We start from the raw sequence: 24,244 nt of genomic DNA on the forward strand, positions 1-24,244 counted from the left end.
TAATACCTATCCTCAAATTATTCAAAAAAAATTGAAGAGGATGGAACACTCCTAAATTCATTCTACGAAGCCACCATCACCTTGATACCAAAATCAGACAAAGACATGACCAAAAAAGAAAATTACAGACCAATATCTCTGATGAATATAGATGCAAAAATCCTCAACAAAATATTAGCAAACCAAATCCAACAATACACAAAAAGAATCAGACACCATGATCAAGTTGGAGTTATGCCAAGGACACAAGGATGCTTCAAAATTCACAAATCAATCAATGTGATACACAACACTGACAAAAGGAAGAATAGAAATAGAAATCACATGATCATCTCAATAGACACAGAAAAAGCAGTTGACAAAAATTTAACATCCATTGATAAAAACTCTCATCAGAGTAGGTATAGAGGGAACAAATCTCAATATAATAAAGGCCATTTATGACAAACCCACAGCTAACATCATACTCAAGGGTGTAAAACTGAAAGCATTTCCTCTAAATTCAGGAGCAAGACAAGGATGGCCACTCTCTCCACTTCTATTTAACATAGTATTGGAAGTCCTAGCCACAAAAATCAGACAAGAAAAAGAAATAAAAGGCATCCAAATTGGAAAGGAAGAATTAAAACTGTCACTCTTTGCAGATAACATAATACTTTATATAGAAAACCCTAAAGTCTCCACCGAAAAACTTAGAACTAATAAATGAATTCCACAAAGTTGCAGGATACAAGATTAATATACAGAAATCTGTTGCTTTTCTATATAATAATAATTAACTATCAGAAAGAGAAGGAATAAAATATCAAGGAAAAACTTAATCAAGGAGGTGAAAGACCTATACTCTGAAAACTATAAACATTGATGAAGGAAACTGAAGATGATACAAAGAAATGGGAAGATACCCCATGCTCTTGCATTAGAAGAATTAATATTGTTAAAATGTCCATAATACCTAAAGCAATCTACAGATTTAATGCAATTCCTATCAAAATATCCAAGACATTTTTCACAGAACTAGAACAAATAATACTAAAATTCATATGGAACCACAAAAGACCCTGAATTGCCAAAGCAATCCTGAGGATAAAGAACAAAGCTGGAGATATCACACTCCCAGAGTTCATACTATAATACAAAGCTACAGTAATCAAAAAGCACAGTACTGGGGCTTCCCTGGTGGCGCAGTGGTTGAGAGTCCGCCTGCCGATGCAGGGGACACGGGTTCGTGCCCCGGTCTGGGAAGATCCCACGTGCCGCGGAGCGGCTGGGCCTGTGAGCCATGGCCACTGAGCCTGCGCGTCCAGAGCCTGTGCTCCGTGACGGGAGAGGCCACAACAGTGAGAGGCCCGCGTATCGCAAAAAAAACAAAACAAAACAAAAAAAACGCACAGTTACTGGCACTAAAACAGACACATTGATCAATGAAATAGAATAGAGAGCCCAGAAATAAAACCCTATCATCAATTAATCTATGATAAAGGAGGCAAGAATATACAATGGAGAAAAGACAGTCTCTCCAACAAGTGGTACTAGGAAAACTGGACAGACACATGTAAAACAATGAGATCAGAACATTTCCTCATACCATATACAAAAATAAACTCAAAATGGATTAAAGACCTAAATGTAATACCTGAAACCATAAAACTCCTAGAAGAGAACACAGGCAGAACATAATTTGACATAAATCATAGCAATATTTTTTTGGCTCTGTCTCCTAAGGGAAAAGAAATAAAAGCAAAAATAAACAAGTGGGACCTAATCAAACTTAAAAGCTTTTGCACAGCAAAGGAAACCAGTGACAAAATGAAAAGACTGCCTATTGCATGGAAGTAAATATTTGTAAACGATATGACCAACAAGGGGTTAATACCTAAAATATATTAACAGCTCTTACAACTCAATATCAAAAAAAACCAAACCACCCAATCAAAAAATGGGAAAAAGACCTGAACAGACATTTTTCCAAAGAAGATATACAGATGGCTAACAGGCACATGAAAAGATGCCCAACATCGCTAATTACTAGAGAAATGCAAATCAAAACTACAATGAGATCTCACCTCACACCTGTCAGAATGGCTATCATCAAAAAGTCTACAAATAATCAATGCTGTAGTGGATGTGGAGCAAAGGGAATACTTGTACACTGTTGGTGGGAATGTAAATTGATGCACCCACTGTGGAAAATAGTATGGAGTTTCCTCAAAAAATTAAAAATTAAACCACCATGTGATCCAGCAATCCAACTCCTGGGTATACAAATGGAAAAATGAAAAGATACATGCACCCTAATGTTCATAGCAGCTCTATTTACAATAGCCAAGACATGGAATGAACCCTAGTGCCCATCAACAGATGACTAGCTTAAGAAGATGTGGTATGTATATACAATGGAATATTACTCAGCCATAATAAAGAATGAAATACTGCAAGCTGCAGCAACACGGATAGGCCTAGAGAATATTAAGCTTTGTGAAATAAGTAGACAAAGACAAATACTGTATGATACCACTTATATATGGAATCTAAAAAATAATACAAATGAACATATATGCAAAACGGAAGGAGATTAACAGATGTAAAAAAACTAATGGTTACCAGTGGGGAGAGGGAAGTGGCAAATTAGGGTTATGGGATTAAGAGATACAAGCTACTATGTATAAAATAGATAAGCAACAAAGATATATTGTATAGCACAGGGAGTTATAGCCATTATCTCGTAATAACTTTTAATGGAGTATAATCTGTAAAAATACTGAATCACTATGCTGTACACCTGAAATTAATATAGTATTGTAAATCAACTATATTTCAAAAAAGTTTTTTTAAATAGAAAATGCAGAACACTATGGAGACAGGTGAGACGATTAAGTATACATCTGAAATTAAGTAGTGATGGCAACCAGATGTTAAGGATACAGCAAGAGAAAATTGATAAAACATGGTGGATATGGTGACTATTTATATTGGTAGTGGGACTAGAAAGGGTATAACTAAAGATGACTATCCACATGGGGAAGATATGGTAATGTATGTAGTGGGAGAATAAAAGACTTAAAAGGAATTACAAGGACAATAAAATATCAATAAAAAAACTGCAGAAAATGGCAAACAAAAAGTATTCTTAGGAAGGGATGTGGCTATTAGCATTGAGATCTCTAATTAAGACAGCTGTTACTTAAACAACTGGCCTTGAGAATAGAATTTTTTAAAAAAGAAAGAAAAGACCCAAAAAAGGGTGCTGAGATAACAGTTAAGAGATTGGATCCTAATCTCAGCTCTGCCAGTAGTTATGTCTATTATGTAAGGCAAGTCACTTAACCTTCTTGTGTTCTCCTTTTCAACTGTAAAACAAGGGTAACAATAGCTGCTACAGCATAAAACTGTTATGTGGATAAAAGACATTAAAGTATTCTGAAACTGTAAATGCTCTCTAAGTGCATATGATTATTGTTATATACATGTCAAAACCCGAAACTTATAATGCAGAAAACTGGGAATTAATTATTTGAATGACAACAGAATTCTCTGCAAGTACTTTAAATGGGAAAACAGCGGTTTACAAATTTTACAGACACACATTTCAACCACTTCCCAGGAGTATATCCCCTTTTGCAAAACTAGGTCAACTTTTACTTGGAATGGCTAATTTTTCTTTGTTAACTGCATAATTCGGATTCACTGACTCATACTGTATACAGCTAGAAGGGACCTTAGAGATAAGCTAGTCCTACGGAGCAACACCCCGTCTTGTCAGAGCCTTAGCGGCTGGGAAGAGAATGGAGGAAAAGGAAGGAAAGAGTAAGGAAAAGAGAGGGGTGGCAGGAGTCTGCTCCCCTCCCTCACCTTATCTGGAGAAAGGTGGCTCTTATCTGCTATATATTTCTAATTGCTAGGTAAGATTTCATTTGCAAAAAGTGTTTCACTTCCCATGACCTCTACCCCACAAAGGGTTGCAAGCTGAAGGGGAGCAGAATTTGCCACCCCAAAATATGCTTCTTTGGCTTAAGGATTATCTTGAGCTGATTATTTTTACAAAACAGCAGACATAGGAAAAGATCTGAAAAGTGAATAGGAGTTACCCTTTAGCAAGAGAGCCTTTAGCAAGTTAAAAATTACAAGTTAAAAGTTACCCTTTGCAAGATTTATAAGGGAAACCTCCATTTGTAAGGGTGTCTCTCCCTCTCTACCAGGAAGAGAAGGATAACTCTAAATCTTTGGAAACTCTGATCAAAGGAGAAGGAAATGACTTAAATCTGCATAACACCCATACTCCACTTACTGTGCTTTTCCTGATACCCTCCCTTAACTGACTCCCCTCACATCTTTTGTTTTCAGATGAGATGGTATCTAAGGTGATGGCTTGGGTCATTTCAGGGAGGTGCTCAGTTTTCCTGGGTCTCTCCCATGAAAACAGGAGGTGCACATGTTATTTAACTTGCTTGTTTTTCTCCTATTTATCTTTCTTTTTATTACAAGGCGGTCTGAGCCAAGAACCTGAAGGGTAAAGGTAAAATTATTTTTCCTTCCCTTCAAAGCCAACTCCCTTTTTTTTCAGAGGAGAAACTGGAGCCCAGACAGGTGAAGCTATAGTCACAGTTTGGTCCTGGCTGAAGCATCTTCACGACAGGCTATAGATTGTGTCGTATGAATCAGCTATACGTTGTTTACATGGTCGTATATTCAGCAGACATCGACTAGAAAATGTCTTTTTTTTTCCTTCAACTTTGCAGAGATAGATTTTGTAGGATGAACTTAAAAGAAATGTCACTTCCTCCCAAGGCCAGCCTTTTGCAAAAATTGTAAAGGAGATAAAGGTTGTCTTTAGTGTCCTTTAGTCTTCTGTCTCTCTACCCACCCTTTTTGTTCCTGGGCATCCAACCTGCAGGAATTCCTCATCTACCCAACAAACTTCTTCCTCATTCAGATTGTTACTGACAATGTTGGATTTTACCTGAGCCCTATGCCCCTGGAAAACAGAGCTGGTTAAGAGATTACCCCAAACTTTTGCTTTCAGATATCCTTCCACGCTTTTATGATTTAGGAAGTGGCTTACCACAAAACAAACAAATAAATAAGCAAAAATAACCAAATTGAAAACCCTTTTCCCTAAGACTTATTAGAGAAGGCTCTCTGTCCATTCTTTCTCAGCACTCCCGTAAGAATTGCACATGACTCCTTTGTTACCTGTGACAAAGCCAAACACAGACCTTTCCCCTTTTGCTGGAACCTGCTGAAAAACCAGATACAGACCCTCCAGTTTCCCATTCTTTCAAAAATAGTTATCGGAGTTTAGAACTGTTTGTTCCCCTTCAACTAGCTAGACACAGAGAAAACATTTCCTGTTCATCTGACTCACTGAGATTTGCCCTGAGTACAAAACAATTCCAACTGTAAATCATCCCGCTTGTAGCTCATGTACTCCTCCTATAAAAGCCTTAGGCGAAACTGATCTTTGAACCTGAGGTGCTCTCCCTATTGCAATAGCCTGAATAAAATTAATTTTCTTACCAGCTCAGTTTCTGTCTTTGATTCCCCCTTAGAAAACCTCTTTAGGAATTTACATGTTTAGATTGTGTTACATTATTACAATAATAGAAAACAGAAGAGGTGGAACCAGGAGTCCTTGGTTCTAGTCTCAGTTCTCTGTGTGTTCTTTTTTTTTTTTTTTTTAAATTATTTATTTATTTATTTTTGGGTGTGTTGGGTCTTCGTTTCTGTGCGAGGGCTTTCTCTAGTTGCGGCGAGTGGGGGCCACTCTTCATCGCGGTGCACGGGTCTCTCACTGTTGCGGGCTCTCGTTGTGGAGCACAGGCTCCAGACGTGCAGGCTCAGTAGTTGTGGCTCACGGGCTTAGTTGCTCCGTGGCATGTGGGATCTTCCCAGACTAGGGCTCGAACCCGTGTGCCCTGCATTGGCAGGCGGATTCTCAACCACTGCGCCACCATCTCTGTGTGTTCTTGACCCCTCTGGACCTCAGTTTCTTCATCTTTAAATAATGATATTGGATTTGATAATCTTGAAGATTTTAACATTCTCTACTAGTTGATAAATTACACTGTAATTATTTTCAGTTCAATTTATGGACCTTACATGACTCAGGTCTAGGAACAAGTCTTTCATTTGTTCATATCCCCTGCTCTGTTTAAAGCAGCTGTTACATAATATTTACAAGTTAAAGAGAAAGAGTGAGTTATGACTAGTTTGTAAGCTTCTAAGGTAGTAGGGCCTGTTTTAGTGCAATACTTTCAATTTTACATTAGTGAAAAACTGATAACTGATTGTTCTGGTAGATTCTGACATATGGTTGTGACTTATATCTTCTTTTTGAAACTAAATTTAAATTATTCAAATAAATTTAAAAAAGAAAATTTTAGCATACTAAATAATCAAATAGTCTTTTTTTCTTTCATTTTGAAAATTAAGTGGTGAGAAAATTCTTTAATCTCCTAATGAGAAGCAGATACATATAGCTATTGTTAATGGGGAACCAATTCCAGTAAAATTTGATTATTTTTAAAGTGCTATTCTACTTATCCATGGCTTTGGTGATGAAAGTGATGATATTTTAAAAATAATAGATGTTAAATTGGTAAGTAAAGAGAAATCAAACTTTAAAGAGAGAAAACATCTAAATCCTAAGGAGGCCATCATTCATAAAAAAGTTGATGTCAGTTTGAAAGCAGGATCTATAGTATCTAATAGGATGCCAATACAAGGTAATTTTCCAATCATCTGACCCAATAATAATTATTTTGCTAAATTAAACAATGTCCTTTACATCCATTGTCTCACTTACTCCTTACAGCCACTCTATGCGACAGGTACTATATTATCATCCATATATTGCAGGTTAGGACACTGGTTCAGCAAGGCTCTGTCAATTAACTGCCTGAGGTTGGAGTGCCAGCAAATGACAAAGTCGGTATTCAAAGCCAAACCTGACTCCAGAGTCCAGGCTCTTAACTACAGTGCTACACTGGAAAGTGCTACACTGTAAAGAAAACAGTGTAAAAAGAATTACCTGGTTTTCGAGTTTAGAACTGTATTTATGGAGTTGTGTGATGTCTAGAAAATTGTAAAAGGATACAGGTGACCATTTGAAAATATCCTTATAGTATATTCCATCTTCTGCAAGGTTTGGTTTAGTATACACAGGACTTTATAAAAGAGGAGCTATGTTTTTACTTGGTAAGTAATACACAGTAAAGACCTAATATAACAGAACTATGATGTGCAGCTATTGCTAACGTTTTGTCCAGACTTCCATAAAAAGTCAGTTTAAGATAATAATATATGGCATGAACCTTTAATGATTTTTCTTAATAAAGAAATTGGTTTGGCCTGCTTGTTGTTGTAATTGAGCAGAATCTTAAAAACATTTTCCATTTATGAAACTTGTCACAACACATTAAAATACAGAATTTACCTAAAATCTATCATGAATAGACACTGGGGCTTTGCTTTCAGGGTGTAAAATGTCTTTTGTGGTTTTCATATGTTTCATGTGTGGATTTCAGTATAATGCAGAAGTTAAGAGACAAGTCTCTGGAATCAGACCACCAGTTTCTAGCTCTGTGACCTTGGGCAAATGACTTAAACTCTCTGTGCTTCTATTTCTCATTTGGAAAATGAAGACCATAGCATTACTTTCATGATATAAATACATGTCTAGTGTCTGGAGTAAATCTTGGCACATGGTAACTGTTTAATACAATTTAGTCATCATCATCAAACTATTTTTTGGAAAGGAATTCTAGAAATCTGAATTAGAATAAAAAAATGAATATGCTCTGATGACAACTATGTGATGACCTTCTGCTGTCTTGTATGCTTCATTTTCATCAAACAGATAATTCATGATTTTCAGTGTGACTGGCAAAAAAAATCCCTAAGCATATGATACCAAATGGTGGCTCTTGTACTTGCAGATATAAAGGAATCAAATAGCAGGAGGGAAGGTAAGGGAGAAAATGTCCAAGTGTATTCAGACCCTTTCCTCTGCCATTTCTGACCCCTGCACTACCCTCAGTCCCTCTCAGCAGCAACAATGAAATTGCTGGGAAAGTTCAGCCCAGGCTAGAAACAGTAATTCTAAAGGACATAAAGCAAACTGCACTGTGAATTGAAAACTGGAATAAACCATAATGTTTTCCTGAACCCTAAGCATTAATTTTTACTGAAGCATAGACCAAAGCAAAGTTCCTTTTTCAAAAGCAAACAAAAATAAAACAAACCCCACAAATAACTCCCCAGAAGGAACTAAAAACACAAGAGTAGTAATTGAAACAACTATAAAAATCTCTTATTTTCAACTAATGAACCAAAACTGATTTTCCACCTCTATAAAATTATAAGCTTCTTAATTTAAGGGTAGGGTTTGGGTCATTCATTCATTCATCTTTTTATATTTAATCTAAAAATATTTAGGATAGTACTGGCTATACGTTTTGTTTTCAAATTTTACTTTTTGAATTGACATCCCCGATATTTTACATGGCTCAAGGCCCTCTGTACTGTATCTTATATCAAGAGAAATCACAATACAAATTTTCAGTTATTTTCAATATTTGAATATTAAGACTAAGATCATTCAACATGAATAAAATGTTGGGACTGCTGGTACAGTACTGTGACATTTATTGTAAATGTCAGGTAGTTCAAGCTTATGTTGGTTAAATTTAACAATTCAGTACTCAAAGTGCTTTTTTCTTTTCCCCAACTAGGAAGAATTCATGTTTCCCAACTAGGAAAAAAATTCATATTCTCCCACTTTGACATAAACATTCGCCCTTGTATTACACATAGAAAGCATTTTCTTATTATAAACAGAAGAAATTTCCATATATCCTTTGTAAAGTGTTATATATAAATGCTGGGCTTGGACACAGAGAACTTAATCAAAATCCCACGTTGCTTCAGGGTACTTATATGTGAAATGCAATTTCCATTGTATTGAAACCTCCATCCTGTAAATATTTATCTATTTTCAAAATTGCCAACATATTTGAAAGGTTTAATTGGTTTATATTCAAGGCACTAGAGAAAGGAAAATCTGCTTTCACAAGACATTTACATGTATTTATTCTGTCCACGTAGAGTATTTCTTTCGAGTGATCATGAAATTTAATGTGAAGTGAAACCATCCCAGGTTTGGTTCTGATGACTAAATTAGAAGAAAAGTAATCAATAATCAATCAGTCACTTTGATCACTGTACCTTTTTTCTCTGATTTATTGGAAACTTTTCCTCCAATTGGAGAGTAAGTGGTATCCATGGATTCAGTCCCTCTGTTCCCCTTGCTAACTCCATTTTCATAGAGCTGTCCTTCAGCTGGTTGCAACTGCCAAGTCAGGCCGAACAAATGTACTGCTGCAAGAAAACAAGCCATACATGAACTTATTCCAGACTTGTCAAAAAGTTCTCTAAACCAGCTGTCCCTTTCCACCCAAAAATGCCATGACTGGTTTTCTTTCAGTTAGGCCAAGCAACCTGGAGTTGATACCCACATCACACATGTAGTGACTTTCCCAAACAGTGCTTAAAATTTTGAGGCTGAAGCTATCCCAGTGATAGCAGAAGTTGAAATTCTGGTCAAGCAATTACAGTGGGATTGGACTCTGCTCCTCAGTGCTGTGACCCCTTCCTCTTCCATTTCCCTCAGTCGTGTAACTCTAGTTTGCACATGGAAACCACAGAGTAATGGTGGACAGGCTATCGCGAGAACATGAGAGACCTTCTCTATGGCCCTTGTTCAATTCAATTCAGCAAATATTTCCTGAGTGCCTAGTATGCATAAGGTCCTATGATAGCTACTCCAGATGTTAACATCTAGATGCCTATTAGGGTAGGAGCTGAAAGTAATACAAGTATAAAATAATGATAATACACAGAATAATTGAGGTAATACAGGTTCAAATTGCTATCATATGGCTTCCCTATATGATAAGCCCGTGCACAGCAACGAAGACCCAACGCAGCCAAAAATAAATAAATTTATTTCAAAAAAATTGCTATCATAGGATTAAAAAATACTCAGTGTTGATCAGCATGCAGGAAAATGGGGACTCTCATACACTTTTTTTTTTAAGTCAATCTTTTTTTAGATTGACTTAAATCTTTTTTTAGATTGCGCGGGGGTTTTCTCTAGTTGCAGCGAGCGGGGGCTACTCTTTGTTGCGGTGCATGGGCTTCTCACTGTGGTGGCTTCTCTTGTTGCAGAGCACGGGCTCTAGGCGCCCAGGCTTCAGTAGTTGTGGCGCGAGGGCTCAGTAGTTGTGGCTCGGGGGCTCTAGAGCGCAGGCTCAGTAGTTGTGGCGCACGGGCTTAGTTGCTCCACGGCATGTGGGATCTTCCCGGACCAGGGCTCGAACCCGTGTCCCCTGCAGTGGCAGGCAGATTCTTAACCACTGCGCCACCATGGAAGCCCTCTCATACACTCTTTTTTTTTTTTAACATCTTTATTGGGATATAATTGCTTTACAATGGTGTGTTAGTTTCTGCTTTATAACAAAGTGAATCAGCTATACATATACATATGTTCCCATATCTCTTCCCTCTTGTGTCTCCCTCCCTCCCACCCTCCCTATCCCACCCCTCCAGGCGGTCACAAAGCACCGAGCTGATCTTCCTGTGCTATGCGGCTGCTTCTCATACACTCTTGATGTGAGTATAAAAAACCAGTCACCTTTTGGAGGGTAACGTGGCACCATTTATTAAGAAAACTTGAAATTTGGCTGAATCTTTTAGGAAACAATTCAATTTCTATGAATTAGCTATGAATGTGTACTAAACTACAAGTCTATCCATTGAAACATTTAAAAACTAGTAAAAAGTTATGATCAATCTAAATATTCATCAAAAGGAGATTAATTAAATAACCGATGATATAAATAATACAAGATTAAGCAGTTATTAAATCTTGTTGCAGAAGACTATGTAATGGCATGGGAAATATTTATGATGTATCAAATGAAAAACATCAGGCTACTAAACAGTATGAATAGTATGATCTATATTGTGTGTGTGTGTGTGTGTGTGTGTGTGTGTGTGTGTGTGCATGCGCGCGCACATATGTTGCTGTGTGGAGAAAGAAAGGGCTGAGAGGATGTATTGCAACATAGTAACAGTATGCGGGGTTTATGGAGGATTTTATTTTCTTCTTTATGATTTCTGTATTGTCTATATTGTTTACAATGAATATGTGTGATGTTTGCCATCTGGGGAAAAAAGAAATTTTTGTTTTAAAAGAAATGGTTTAAAGGAACAATAGATAAAAATTGGCTTGGTTGATCAGGGATGATTTAATGAAGGAAGTAGGATTAGAGATAGACCTTGAAGGATATGTGGGGCAGGTGTCAACAATAGGTGGGGTGAGGGGGCAGGGTGAACAAAATATGACTTTGTAAAGCACAAGATGTATTTGAGGCAAAGGAAGTTGATGGGGTTGGTTGGAGTTTAGCTACATATAGAAGTTAGTGGAAGTTAAGGCTGGAAGGGTCGATAAGGGCCATATTGTGGAGGGCATTGAATGCCACACTTAGGTATTTGGATTCAATTTACTGGGCAACAGGGAGGCACCGCTATTTTCTGAGCAGATGAGGGCTATGATCAATTTTCTTTAGGAAGATTAATTTAATAGCAATGAGGAGCACTGATGATTTCTAGGCAAATAAATGATATCATCAGAGCACCCTCTGTAGAAAGATAAATCCAGTAGTAGTGTGGAGAAGGATGGATTGGAGGCCTAAAAATGTGGCAAGAACACAAACTGGGATGGCACTGCAATAATCTAGGTGAAAAATGATGAGTGTCTCATTTAGGGCCGTGGCTGTGAGAATGCCAAGAAGGCAATTCCTTAAGGAGAAATTGCATAAATGTCATTTCAGGATTTGGCAACCAGCTCTGTGTATGAGTGGGTGGGTGTGTGCTTGCACGCTTGTGTATGTGTGTAGGTGTGCTGGGGATGGGCATAGGAAAGAGTGACAGAAAGGGAGGAATCCAAAACGTTAAGGTTTTGAGCCTGATAACTGAAAGCACTGTGGAACCATTAACAGAGTTAGGGAATTCGCACTTAGCTCACCACTAGCTACGAACAGTTGGTGCTGGATATGTGTTTGTTGAATGCTTACTAGTTGGTCTGGGGAAGGGTGACGTGATGGGAGGAATACAATGAATTAATATTTGGAGATTCCAGGTTCCAGGGACTGATGGGCTATCTAGATAGTCATGTCAGACACAGGAGTTTGAAGTTCTGGAGAAATATTAGGTCTAGGACAAGACTAGAATCACACATGCACATAAGCAACAGTTGAAGTGAGAGCAAGTGAGATTACTGAGTGGAGAGAATGTTAGGAGAAAACAGTGCCTCGGACAGAAGCTGGGGACATCCTTTTATTTGTTTTCTTACTGCAATTTTCAAATCAACCAAATCTTACCAAAAGGCAAAAAAAAAAAAGTGTATCTGTTCATAAGCCATCTCATATTTTTCTTTATGTTCCTAGGCAGACTGAAAGGGGCTAATTTATATGTCTAACACAAATACATAGCATATGAATTAGCAACTGAGAACAGGAAAGCTAGCCAGATAGCCTATTTAAAAATCATTCATCCACTTTTAGTTGAGCTAAAGAGATTTCTAACACGTACCTTCTAATTTATCCTTAAAACTTTTAAGCATTTAATTGGTTTCTACCCTTTTCTTTGGATTAAGGCCAGTACTGCCTGATGAATTTCTCTTGCAATTACTGGAAACAAATGAAACTCAAATGATACTGGTTCTGAGTAAGGTACAGTATGGCATGCTAATAGAGCTATATTAGGGACATCCCTGAGATTTCCTTGCCAAAAGACTCAAAGTACAGTTGGTTTAACATCCTCGCTCCAATTAAAGGTATTTATCAGCTTTATAGAAAATTCAGTCTACTCAGTCCCCTAATAATTTGAATATGATGGATATTAGAAGCTATATTGAAAATGTGTTTGACTTTCTTGGTTCTGTTACTTTTTTGAAATTAGATGGGCCATAAGGAACAAAAGGCATAGTAGTTCGCATTTTGCAGATCAAGAGGGCTATTTTATATACTTTATTTAAGTTAAGCCAGTTTCCTGAGGGCACTTAACAATGAGAGAGAAAATACATGTGCTGAGAATCACTTCAAAATAATAAAATAAGGTTTAATTTTTCACCATCAAATGAAAGGGACTGCTTGTAGCCAATCATGACAGATAAAGAGGTATGCACAATTAGTCAAATACCTTTTGAGGGTGGTAAAGCTTTATAATTTTTCGAGTTTACTTATGCCTTTTCTAGGCAATGAGCTGTGTGTAATGTACCCATTGTTTTGTGATGTCCCTATGTATGAATACATAATGAAAATGATTTGCTACAGACTATGGGTACCATGGCAAGGCTATGGGTCTTTTCTCTCCTCCAAACTGAACTTCCATATACTGAGTTGTGAAAGGAAATCAAAGAGTGCATTTATGTGCAGGGTAGACTGAGGTAACTAAATAACTCCAGTGTTTGTGTTCTGTTAGAAATAAATAATACTTTGTTCACACTAAGACCAATACATAAAACTATGTTGAACTTTGGGATATACCAACACACCACTAGAAAGATATGGCAATACTTCTATTATGGGGATGTATTTATTGATTCATTCAACAAGTATTTTCAAAGCATATGCTGAGCACACCAGGAATGTCGGGAACACAGGAAAAGGTAATAAACAGCCAGGACTGCAAAGGTATTGGCTGACCCATACGGATGTTGGATGTAAACAACCAACATATCCTGACCAGGACCTACTGGCTGCGTATCAGCCTTGGATACACAATGAGGAAGATACAGAGTCCTTACCTTCTAATAGATCACCATTCAGATCTATGCTATGTATTTATAGCCACACTTTAAGCAAGTCCCCTAAACCCAAGTATAAACATTATGAGCCCACTCATAATGAAATAAGGGTACAACTGGTAATGAACAAACAGGGCAGTGTTAAGTTATATTCATATATTGATTCAACAAGTATTTCTTGAGTGCCTACTTTGTGCCAGGCACTGTTTTCCTAAGTTTAGAGCAGTGAATTAAAAAAAAATCTCTACCCTCCCAGAACTCATGTAAGAGGGTGGTAAGTTAAGAGAGGCAGACAATGAATAAATATATGATGTAATATAATATGGCTATATAGAAACAAAGAAGCAAATAAGTGAAATAATGTCCAGTAGTTACAAATGCTATAAAGGAAAAAAATAAGTCCGAGTAGTCAGGGAAGGTCTCTTGGAGTAGGTAATATTTGAACCAAGATTTGAATGAAGCGAAGGCATATGAATAGTTGAAAAACCTCCTAGGAAGAAGGAACAGCAATTACAGAAAACCCTGAAGTCTTGTACGGAATATGTGAAGAACACTAAGGAGCTCACTGTGGCCAGGGCTCAGTTAGGAAACAGAAGAGTGGTAGGAAAACTCAAAAACAGGATTGGGACCATAATCCTGTTATCTCTGTGCTCTAACCAACTTCACAAACTGGTCACCAATAAACTACAAATGAATAGAAAGTAATAAAACTAAAATCACACATGCCCCAACATATACCTACAAATGAGCACTACTGGTTATAGTAGGTCTAATATAACTACTCCTGACCCCAAACAAAGTCAAAGTTCTCTTTCCTAAAGACATATATAAAAATATACATACTCAATGAGCAAGGCTGGACACTAGCCAGATCTCTCAGGAAGTACCAGTTCCATTATTTGCACTTCACTAAAGTTCAATGGCCGGACAGAATGTGTCTGCCTATTCAGATATTCCAGGAGTAATGTCTTTTCAGCTGAGTAAGAATGGCAGTCCCTAATGCTCTCCTCACAAATGTTCCTTAGTGCTGAGTCCTGTAGATTTTATAATTCTTATCCTTCTTGTTTTATCCAATTGCAAAGAGCTATGCTCTGAAATTATAAATTTATTACAAAGTTAAGGTAACAAATGGAGTATCTTGCTGTCCCCAAGTGTCAAACTCAATCAAGCATCTTGGATCTCAAGGCAGCCTGACTTCGTAAGAAGCCCTTCTTAACTTGCATACTTCTATAGGCTGGAGCCTCAAAGCCTCTCTGCAGTTATTTTTCTGTACTCTCTGTTAGGATGTTGGTCTTTGTTTCTCTTAAGTAAGACTGATGGTCTCTGGTAATGTTTATAATTGATAATGCTTCCCCATTCCATGCCCCTTCAAAAGGCAAATATTCACTTATAAGGGAGAGACTGCAGAAGTGCTTCAGAAGTAGATGTAGGAAATACATGCTGAATGATCTAGGTCTGTACTGTCTAATGTGGCAGCCACTCACCACGTGTGTCTATCAAGCATTTGAAATGTGGTTAGTCAAAGTCGAAGACTTCGTATGAAAGTAAGAATGCAAATTATCCAATTAATAATTTTTATATTGATTATATGTTGAAGTGTTAATATTTTAGATATGTATTTCATTAAATTAAAAATCTATTTAAATTAACTCCACCTGCTTATTACGTTTTTAATCTGGCAACTATAAAATTTAAAATTATATATGTGGTGTGGGTTGTATTTCTGTTGGACAGTACTGATCTTGACTATCTAGAACATTTCACAAAGAGATATGGTATTTCTCTCTTAGCACCTCGTTATAGAACCCACCATGCTATGTTGAAGATACCTATTTATATGAATGCCTCATCATTTTAAGCACTGAAAGGGCGGGTACCATGTCTTCTTCATCTTTTGTCCCTGGTACCTAACTCAGCACCTGGTAGTCAAGAAGTACTCTTGCTTAAACACTGCTGATAGGACTGTAAAGTGGTAAATCGGCTTTGGAAAGCAATTTTGTGATTGCTATTGATTGTTTATCAAAATTTAAATTGGGAATGTTCCCTGACCAAGGAATTCTACTTCTAGGAATCTGCACTAAAGAAAGAATCACATACAGGCATGCCTTGCTTTACTTCATTTTGCTTTATTATGCTTCCCAGCTATTGTATTTTTTACTAATTGAAGGTCTGTGGCCACCCTGTGTCCAGTAAGTCTATCAACACCATTTTTCCAACGGCATTTGCTCACTTCGTGTCTGTGTCACAATTTTGTAATTCTCACAATATTTCAAACTTTTCCATTCTTATTATATTTGCTGTGGTGATCTGTGATCAGTAATCTTTGATGTTACTACCTTAATTGCTTTGGGGCGCCATGAACCGTGCCCATATAAGACAGCAAACTTAATCGATAAATGTTGTGTATGTTCTGACTGCTCCATTGGCCATTCCCCCATCTCTCTTGCTCTCCTCCTGCCTCCCTATTCCCTGAGACACAGCAATATTGAAACTGGACCAGTTAACCCTACAAAGTCCTCTGGGTGTCCAAGTGAAAGGAAGAGTCACATGTTGCTCACTTTAAATTAAAAGCTAGAAATGATTAAGGTTAGCAAGGAAGGCATGTTGAAAGCTGAGATAGGCCTTTTGTGCCAGTTAGCCAAGTTGTGAATGCAAAGGAAAAGTTCTTAAAGGAAATTAAAAGTGCTACTCCAGTGAACACGTGAATGATAAGAAAGCAAAACTGCCTTATTGCTGATTTGGAGAAAGTCTTAGTGGTCTGGATAGAAAATCAAACCAGCCACAATATTCCCTTAAGCCAAAGCCTGCTCCAGAGCAAGCCCTCCTCTTTTAATTCTATGAAGGCTGAGAGAGGTGAGGAAGCTGTGGAAGAAAAGTTTGAAGCCAGCAGAGGTTGGTTTGTCAGGTTTAAGGAAAGAAGCCGTCTCCATAACAACAAAGTGCAAGGAGAAGCAGCAACTGCTGATGTAGAAGCTACAGCAAGTTATCCAGAAGAATTAGCTAAGATAACTAATGAGCTGGATACCTTAAACAACAGATTTTCAATGTAGATGAAGCAGCCTTCTATTGGAAGAAGATGCCATCTAGGACTTTCATAGCTAGAGAGGAGAAGTCAATGCCTGGCTTCAAAGCTTTGAAGGACAGGCTGACTCTCTTGTTCGGGAGTAATGCAGCTGGTAACTTTCAGTTGAAGTCAATGCTCATTTACCATTCTGAAAATCCTAGGGCCCTTAAGAATTATGCTAAATCAACCCAGTCTGTGCTCTATAAATGGAGGAACAAAGCCTGGATGACAGCACATCTGTTTACAACATGTTTTCTTGAATATTTTAAGCCCATTGTTGAGACCTACTGCTCAGAAAAAAAGATTCCTTTCAAAATATTCCTGCTCACTGACAATGTATGTGGTTACCCAAGAGCTCTGATGGAGGTGTACAATGAGATTCATGTTGTTTGCATGCCTGCTAACACAACATACATTCTGTAGTCCATGGATCAAGGAGTAATTTCAACTTTCAAATCTCACTATTTAAGAAATACATTTCATAAGGCTATAGCTGCCATAGATAGTGATTCGTCTGATGGATCTGGGCAAAGTAAATTAAAAACCTTCTGGAAAGGATTCACTGTTCTAGATGCCATTAAGAACATTTGTGATGCATGGGAGGAGGTCAAAATATCAAAATTAACAGGAGTTGGGAAGAAGTTGATTCCAACTCTCATGGATGACTTTGAGGGGTTCAAGACTTCAGTGGAGGAAGTAACTGTAGATGTGGTGGAAAGAGCAAGAGAACTAGAATTAGAAGGGGAGCCTGAAGATGTGACTGAATTGCTGCAATCTCATGATAATACTTCAACAGAAGAGGAGTTGCTTTGTATGGATGGGCAAAGAAAGTGGTCTCTTACTACTAGAGCTAATCAATGAATTTGGTAAAGTAGCAGGTTACAAAATTAATGCACAGAAATCTCTTGCATTCCTATACACTAACGATGAAAAATCTGAAGGAGAAATTTAGGAAACACTCCTATTTACCATCGCAACAAAAAGAATAAAATACCTAGGAAAAAACCTACTTAAGAAGACAAAGGACCTGTATGCAGAAAACTATAAGACACTGATGAAAGAAATTAAAGATGATACAAACAGATGGAGAGATATACCACATTCTTGGATTGGAAGAATCAACATTGTAAAAATGACTATACTACCCAAAGCAACCTACAGATTCAATGCAATCCCTATCAAACTACCACTGGCATTTTTCACAGAACTAGAACAAAAAAGTTCACAATTTGTATGGAAACACAAAAGACCCCTAATAGCCAAAGCGATCTTGAGAAAGAAAAATGGAGCTAGAGGAATCAGGCTCCCTGACTTCAGACTATACTACAAAGCTACAGAAATCATGACAGTATGGTACTGGCACAAAAACAGAAATATAAGTCAATGGAACAGGATAGAAAGCCCAGAGATAAACCCACGCACATATGGTCACCTTATCTTTGATAAAGGAGGCAAGACTACACAGTGGAGAAAAGACAGCTTCTTCAATAAGTGGTGCTGGGAAAACTGGACAGCTACATATAAAAGAATGAAATTACAACACTGCCTAACACCATAAACAAAAATAAACTCAAGGGCTTCCCTGGTGGCACAGTGGTTGAGAGTCCACCTGCCGATGCAGGGGACATGGGTTCATGCCCTGGCCCAGGAATATCCCACATGCCGCGGAGCGGCTAGGCCCGTGAGCCATGGCTGCTGAGTCTGTGCGTCTGGAGCCTGTGCTCCGCAACGGGAGAGGCCACAACAGTGAGAGGCCCGCGTACCGCAAAAAAAAAAAAACAAAAAAACAACTCAAAATGGATTAAAGACCTAAATGTAAGTCCAGACACTATAAAACTCCTAGAGGAAAACATAGGAAGAACACTCTATGACATAAATCACAGCAAGATCCTTTTTGACCCACTTCCTAGAGAAATGGAAATAAAAACAAAAATAAACAAATGGGACCTAATGAAACTTCAAAGCTTTTGCACAGCAAAGGAAACCATAAACAAGATGAAAAGACAACCCTCAGAATGGGAGAAAATATTTACAAATGAAGCAACTGACAAAGGATTAATCTCCAAAATTTATAAGCAGCTCATGCAGCTCCATATCAAAAAAACAAACAACCCAATGCAAAAATGGGCAGAAGACCTAAATAGGTGTTTCTCCAAAGAAGATACACAGATTGCCAACAAACACGTGGAAGGATGCTCAACACCACTAATCATTAGAGAAATGCAAATCAAAACCACAACTAGGTATATCACCTCACAGCAGTCAGAATGGCCATCATCAAAAAATCTACAATCAATCTATGCTGGAAAGGGTGTGGAAAAAAGGGAACCCACTTGCACTGTTGGTGGGAATGTAAATTGATACAGCCACTATGGAAAACAGTATGGAGGTTCCCTAAAAAACCAGAAATAAAACTACCATACGACCCAGCAATCCCACTATTGGGCATATACTGAGAAAACCATAATTCAAAAAGAGTCATGTACCACAATATTCATTGCAGCACTATTTACAATAGCCAGGACATGGAAGCAACCTAAATGTCCATCGACAGACAAATGGATAAAGAAAATGTGGTACATATATACAATGGAATATTACTCAGCCATAAAAAGAAACGAAATTATTTGTAGTGAGGTGGGTGGACCTAGAGACTGTCATACAGAGTGAAGTAAGTCAGAAAGAGAAAAACAAATACCGTATGCTAACACATATATATGGAATCTCAAAAACAAAAAAATGCTTCTGACGAACCTAGGGGCAGGACAGGAATAAAGACGCAGGCGTAGAGAATGGACTTGAGGACACAGGGAGGGGGAAGGGTAAGCTGGGACGAAGTGAGAGAGTGGCATGGACATATATACACTACCAAATGTAAAATAGATAGCTAGTGGGAAGCAGCTGCATAGCACAGGGAGATCAGCTTGGTGCTCTGTGACCACCTAGAGGGGTGGCATAGGGAGGGTGGGAGGGAGACAGAAGAGGGAGGGGATATGGGGATATATGTACACTTACAGCTGATTCACTTTGTTATAAAGCAGAAACTAACACACCATTGTAAAGTAATTACTCCAATAAAGACGTTTAAAAAAAAGTGATTTCTTGAGATGGAATTTACTCCTGGTGAAGATGATGTAAAGATTGAAATGACAACAAAGGACTTAGGATATTACATAAACTTAGTTGATAAAGCAGGGGCAGGTTTTGAGAGGATTGACTCCAATTTTGAAAGACATTTTACTGTGGGTAAAATGCTATTAAACAGCATTATGTGCTACAGAGAAATCATTTGTGAAAGAAGAGTCAATCAGTGAGGCAAACTTCATCATAGCTTTATTTTAAGAAATTGCCCCGGCCACCCCAACCTTCAGCAACCATCACCCTGATTAGTCAGCAGCCATCAACATCGAGGCAAGGCTCTCCACCAGCAAAAAGATTATGACTTGCTGAATGCTCAGATGATGGTTAGCATTTTTTAGCAATAAAGTAGTTCTTAATTAAGGTATGTACATTGCTTTTTTAGACATAATGCTATTAAACATTTAATAGTCTACAGTATGGTGTAAACATAATTTATATATGCACTGGGGAACAAAAAAATTCATATGACTCACTTTATTGCAGTGGTCTGGAACCAAGCCTGCAATACCTCTGAAGTATGCCTATACATGCATAAACAGGCATGTACAAGGAGGTTCAAAACAGCATTGTTAACATAATGATTTTGTTAATATAGTAAAGAAAAAATACCCCACCAATATATCCATCTATGAGAGAATGGTAAACCCATAATATAAAATCCTACATAAGACACAAAAGGACTGATACTGACAAACTGTCAGATTAAAGGACACTAAGAAGACATCACAGTTAAATGCAATGTGGTATACTAGATAGGATCCTGGAACAAGAAGAACAAATAGTGTAAAACTGAAGAAATCCGAAATAAACTCTGAGTTAATAGCACCATACTAATGCTAATTTCTTACTTTTAACAACTGTACTATGGTTATGCAAGATGTTAATATTGGCAGAAACTGAATGACAGGTTTACAGGAATTCTGTGCTATATTTGCAACTTTTCTATAAGTCTCAATGCATTTCAAAATAGGATGCCAGAAAGAAAAAAAAAAAAACAAGAGAGAGAGAGAGAAAGGACTGACCCAGTGGTGTGATAGAGCCAGCTTCTACTGGTTTACAAGAGCCAACTGTGCACATCTCTTCCAATTCCACTTTCAGTGACTTCACATTGGTAGTTGAAATCACCATGGTGGGTGTTTTAACACTCCAGGAATCAGCAAATGTTGCACATCAAGGCTTTTTTGCCCAGAGAGCTGGTTGTTAAACATTTATCAGCACACCACTAGATGACCTATATGTACTGACATAGAAAGAGCTCTAAGATTTGTATAAAAAACAATGTAGAACAAGGCACATCCAATGACCCTATTTAAGTAAAAGAAAAGGTATCTCTATGTATGTAAATGCATAGAAAGAGAAATGGAAGGATTAATATCAAATTATTGATCTTTAGAGTGGGGAGCTGGGGGAACTTCAACATTTCCATAGTATTGTTAGAATCTTTTACAGTGATACTGTATTCACATATTGTTATACAATAAAAAAATAGTAGGTGCTCAACAAACCTTTTAAAAAGCTGAATGGATAGATGCATTCTTTTATTCCATCTCTTTAATTTTTGTTTTCTAAAATAGGGCTTTTCAAAACATTTTAAAGCAGTAGAACAATCCAGCAATTAAATATGAATAACCCTCAAACCCATCAAAAGATAAAACAGAACTCTTTTGACTGAAAGGAACTGGGAGTCCAAAAGCTCCACAGATATAGTTTGAAATGTACTGTCCTAAAAAATTATCCTTGAAATATCTGAATCAAGAAAATTTGGGTGCTGGGAAGAATTCTTTCTAGGCAATTAAATTTGTTGGAATAGTTTCATAATGCCAGTGTCAGAAGATATGAAACCTTCCATGTTACTCTGTATCTCTTGGTGTTTTGTGTCCACCCTTTTACAGATAATATTCCAATCCACTTAATAATAAGGTAAATAGAGCTCTGATAATAAATACACAAGTAACCTTGACATTGCAATATTTGCAAGGCAAATACAAGTTTGCTTTCAAGAAATTCATCTTGCATCTCAAACTGCACACATATTCAGCTAAGGGTGCTATATTTTTTATTACAAGAAATTTTTTGGTGCTATTTTCAAATTTGACTAAAATTTATTTTGAAAATTTGAAATCTGTCTTACAGATAAAAGTCCTGCCCATTATAGATGATGTCATAAGCTTCAAATCATGCCAAGACAAAAGCATGTGATATTTTTCAAGGTAATTTGTTTTTCCTCTTTGTCAGCAATTTTTGCCCCCACTAGTTCCCTTACATATCTTGCTTCATATTCCTTCAGGCTAAGGGATGCTACTGCTTTTGTACTTGCAAAGCTTGTCAAAGCTACAGATCTACTTGTATGTTGGACAGTTCCCTTCCTGAAAAATATACCAGGTACATTACCCAGATGGTGACCCCTGATGACTTCAGGCTTTCAAGTTAACTCCTGTTGGAAGCAATTTCACCAGACCAATACTTCAGTGGACATCGTGTGAAGCAAGAGGCTTCCACAATAAGGAACATCACTGCAAAAATAAATGCTACCTGAATTAAATGCAGTGACTGCTAACATTACAGAAACCAGGTTATCTTTCCATCTTAAAATAAATCCCATTTTCATTACATTAAACATCAAATTGGTGTATGAGTGAACTATAGCCCTTTGATAAATCACCTTCAGATCTTGGCTTTATCCTGGTAATAACCAGATTATATGCAGGATTGAAAACCATTAGTTTTCAGAGAAACATTTTTTAAGAACTAAACAGAGGAAGTAATGCATGTTTATTTATGGTACCTTACTTTTGCTTCAGCAGTTTCATTCAAATTTTCTCTTTTTTTCCTAGGGTTATACATATACATTTTCTACTAAAAATATTATCTGTGGTTGCACGACATCATAAACATAAATAAAACATACTTAAATGTTCCTTTTCAAAGCAATTTGAATGGAGTCAGTATGGCTGTGAGATTCCTTTCAAACCTTTTTAAAAGCTGTCATGTCGGGTATGGGTAGAATTTCCTTTGAAAGAAGGACTTCATTAATTAAAAAAAAAGTGAAAAAAAAGCGTTTTATAATTTGAACAGTTTTACATAACACATTTTGCTAGTCTGCCACAGTGAAACAGTAAAATTAAATGCCAATTAAAGAGAAGATTGAGACAGTACAACAGAGGTAATGACACCTTTCTTGTTGCTCCACATGTTTGAATCCCTACATTTCCTCTCCCAAATGAAATGAAACATTCTCTACTGCAGCATACATTTTTTTTTTGCCTTAGTACAGTCCTAGTTTTATCCAATATTGAAGCTAGAAAAGATTCTATCAAGGTAATAAATCATTTTAATATCCCAGTTCTATATTACATTATCTTAAAACTTTCATTTATTATGTATTTTATATTTTCCATTCCAAGGTTGCAGCAATATTTATAAATAACATGTCTATTTGGGTACCTTATCACAGGTTTAATATATGATCTCCATTTGCAGTTGCGTAACGGGCCCATCTGTGTATTCCTTATCAGACAGACACAATTATTTAGTGTTTTCATCTCAAGTCACAGCACCAATAAATAAGTGCTCTCCATAACTCAAATCTTATTTACTTTTGTATTATTATTTGCTTTGTGAAGTCAGGAGAAATAAGCAGCATAATGACGGGACCCTTTTTTTTTTTCCCCAAAAAAATCCCACCTTAATGAATAATGCAGCAAAAATGTCAATTTAGCCAGGACTCGGCACTTTTGATTCTTCCTTAAAATTTTCTTTTTCTTTCTCATTTTACTTCGTTTTCTGCTCAATGAAGTCTCCCTTTCGCTATGGTCCAAGTCATTGCCTATTACTTCATCATTACTGATGATGGAAGTCTCTTAGATTCCTAAACAGTCTCTCATCCTCTTTCCTGGTTGAATGCTTATTGGTAATAATATGCATATTCTTTTAAAAAGATCCATATAAAACTGGTGACTGGAAAGTGAGAAACAGACTTACACAGAAGCTCTCTCCTCCTCTTACTCATTTGACCTGAATGTATTTAAATTTAAAAAATGGGAATGTATTCATTGATTTATGTCCTCAACCCCTGGTAGCTGATGCTTTGAAACTCACTTTCCTGATCTGGCATCATGTTGTCACAGCCATGGATACCTGGCATGTGTTCTTCTGCAAACTTTTAGATT

At 37.2% G+C, this 24,244-nt stretch overlaps 1 protein-coding gene across 1 annotated transcript in view; it reads right to left on the bottom strand.

Moving 5' to 3' along the window:
• The window catches only part of TENM1 (teneurin transmembrane protein 1), a gene marked incomplete at its 3' end in the record, with an annotated part of 801,014 nt that overhangs the window by 288,012 nt on the left and 488,758 nt on the right, over positions 1–24,244 (bottom strand). Inside the window, exon 8 of the mRNA XM_082865351.1 lies at positions 9,226–9,378. Coding sequence (XP_082721477.1) covers positions 9,226–9,378 — 153 coding nt within the window. The remainder of the gene's footprint in view (positions 1–9,225; positions 9,379–24,244) is intronic.

The sequence above is a fragment of the Leucopleurus acutus genome (genome assembly GCF_964270905.1).
Source record: "Leucopleurus acutus genome assembly, chromosome: X".
Classification (NCBI taxonomy): domain Eukaryota; kingdom Metazoa; phylum Chordata; class Mammalia; order Artiodactyla; family Delphinidae; genus Leucopleurus; species Leucopleurus acutus.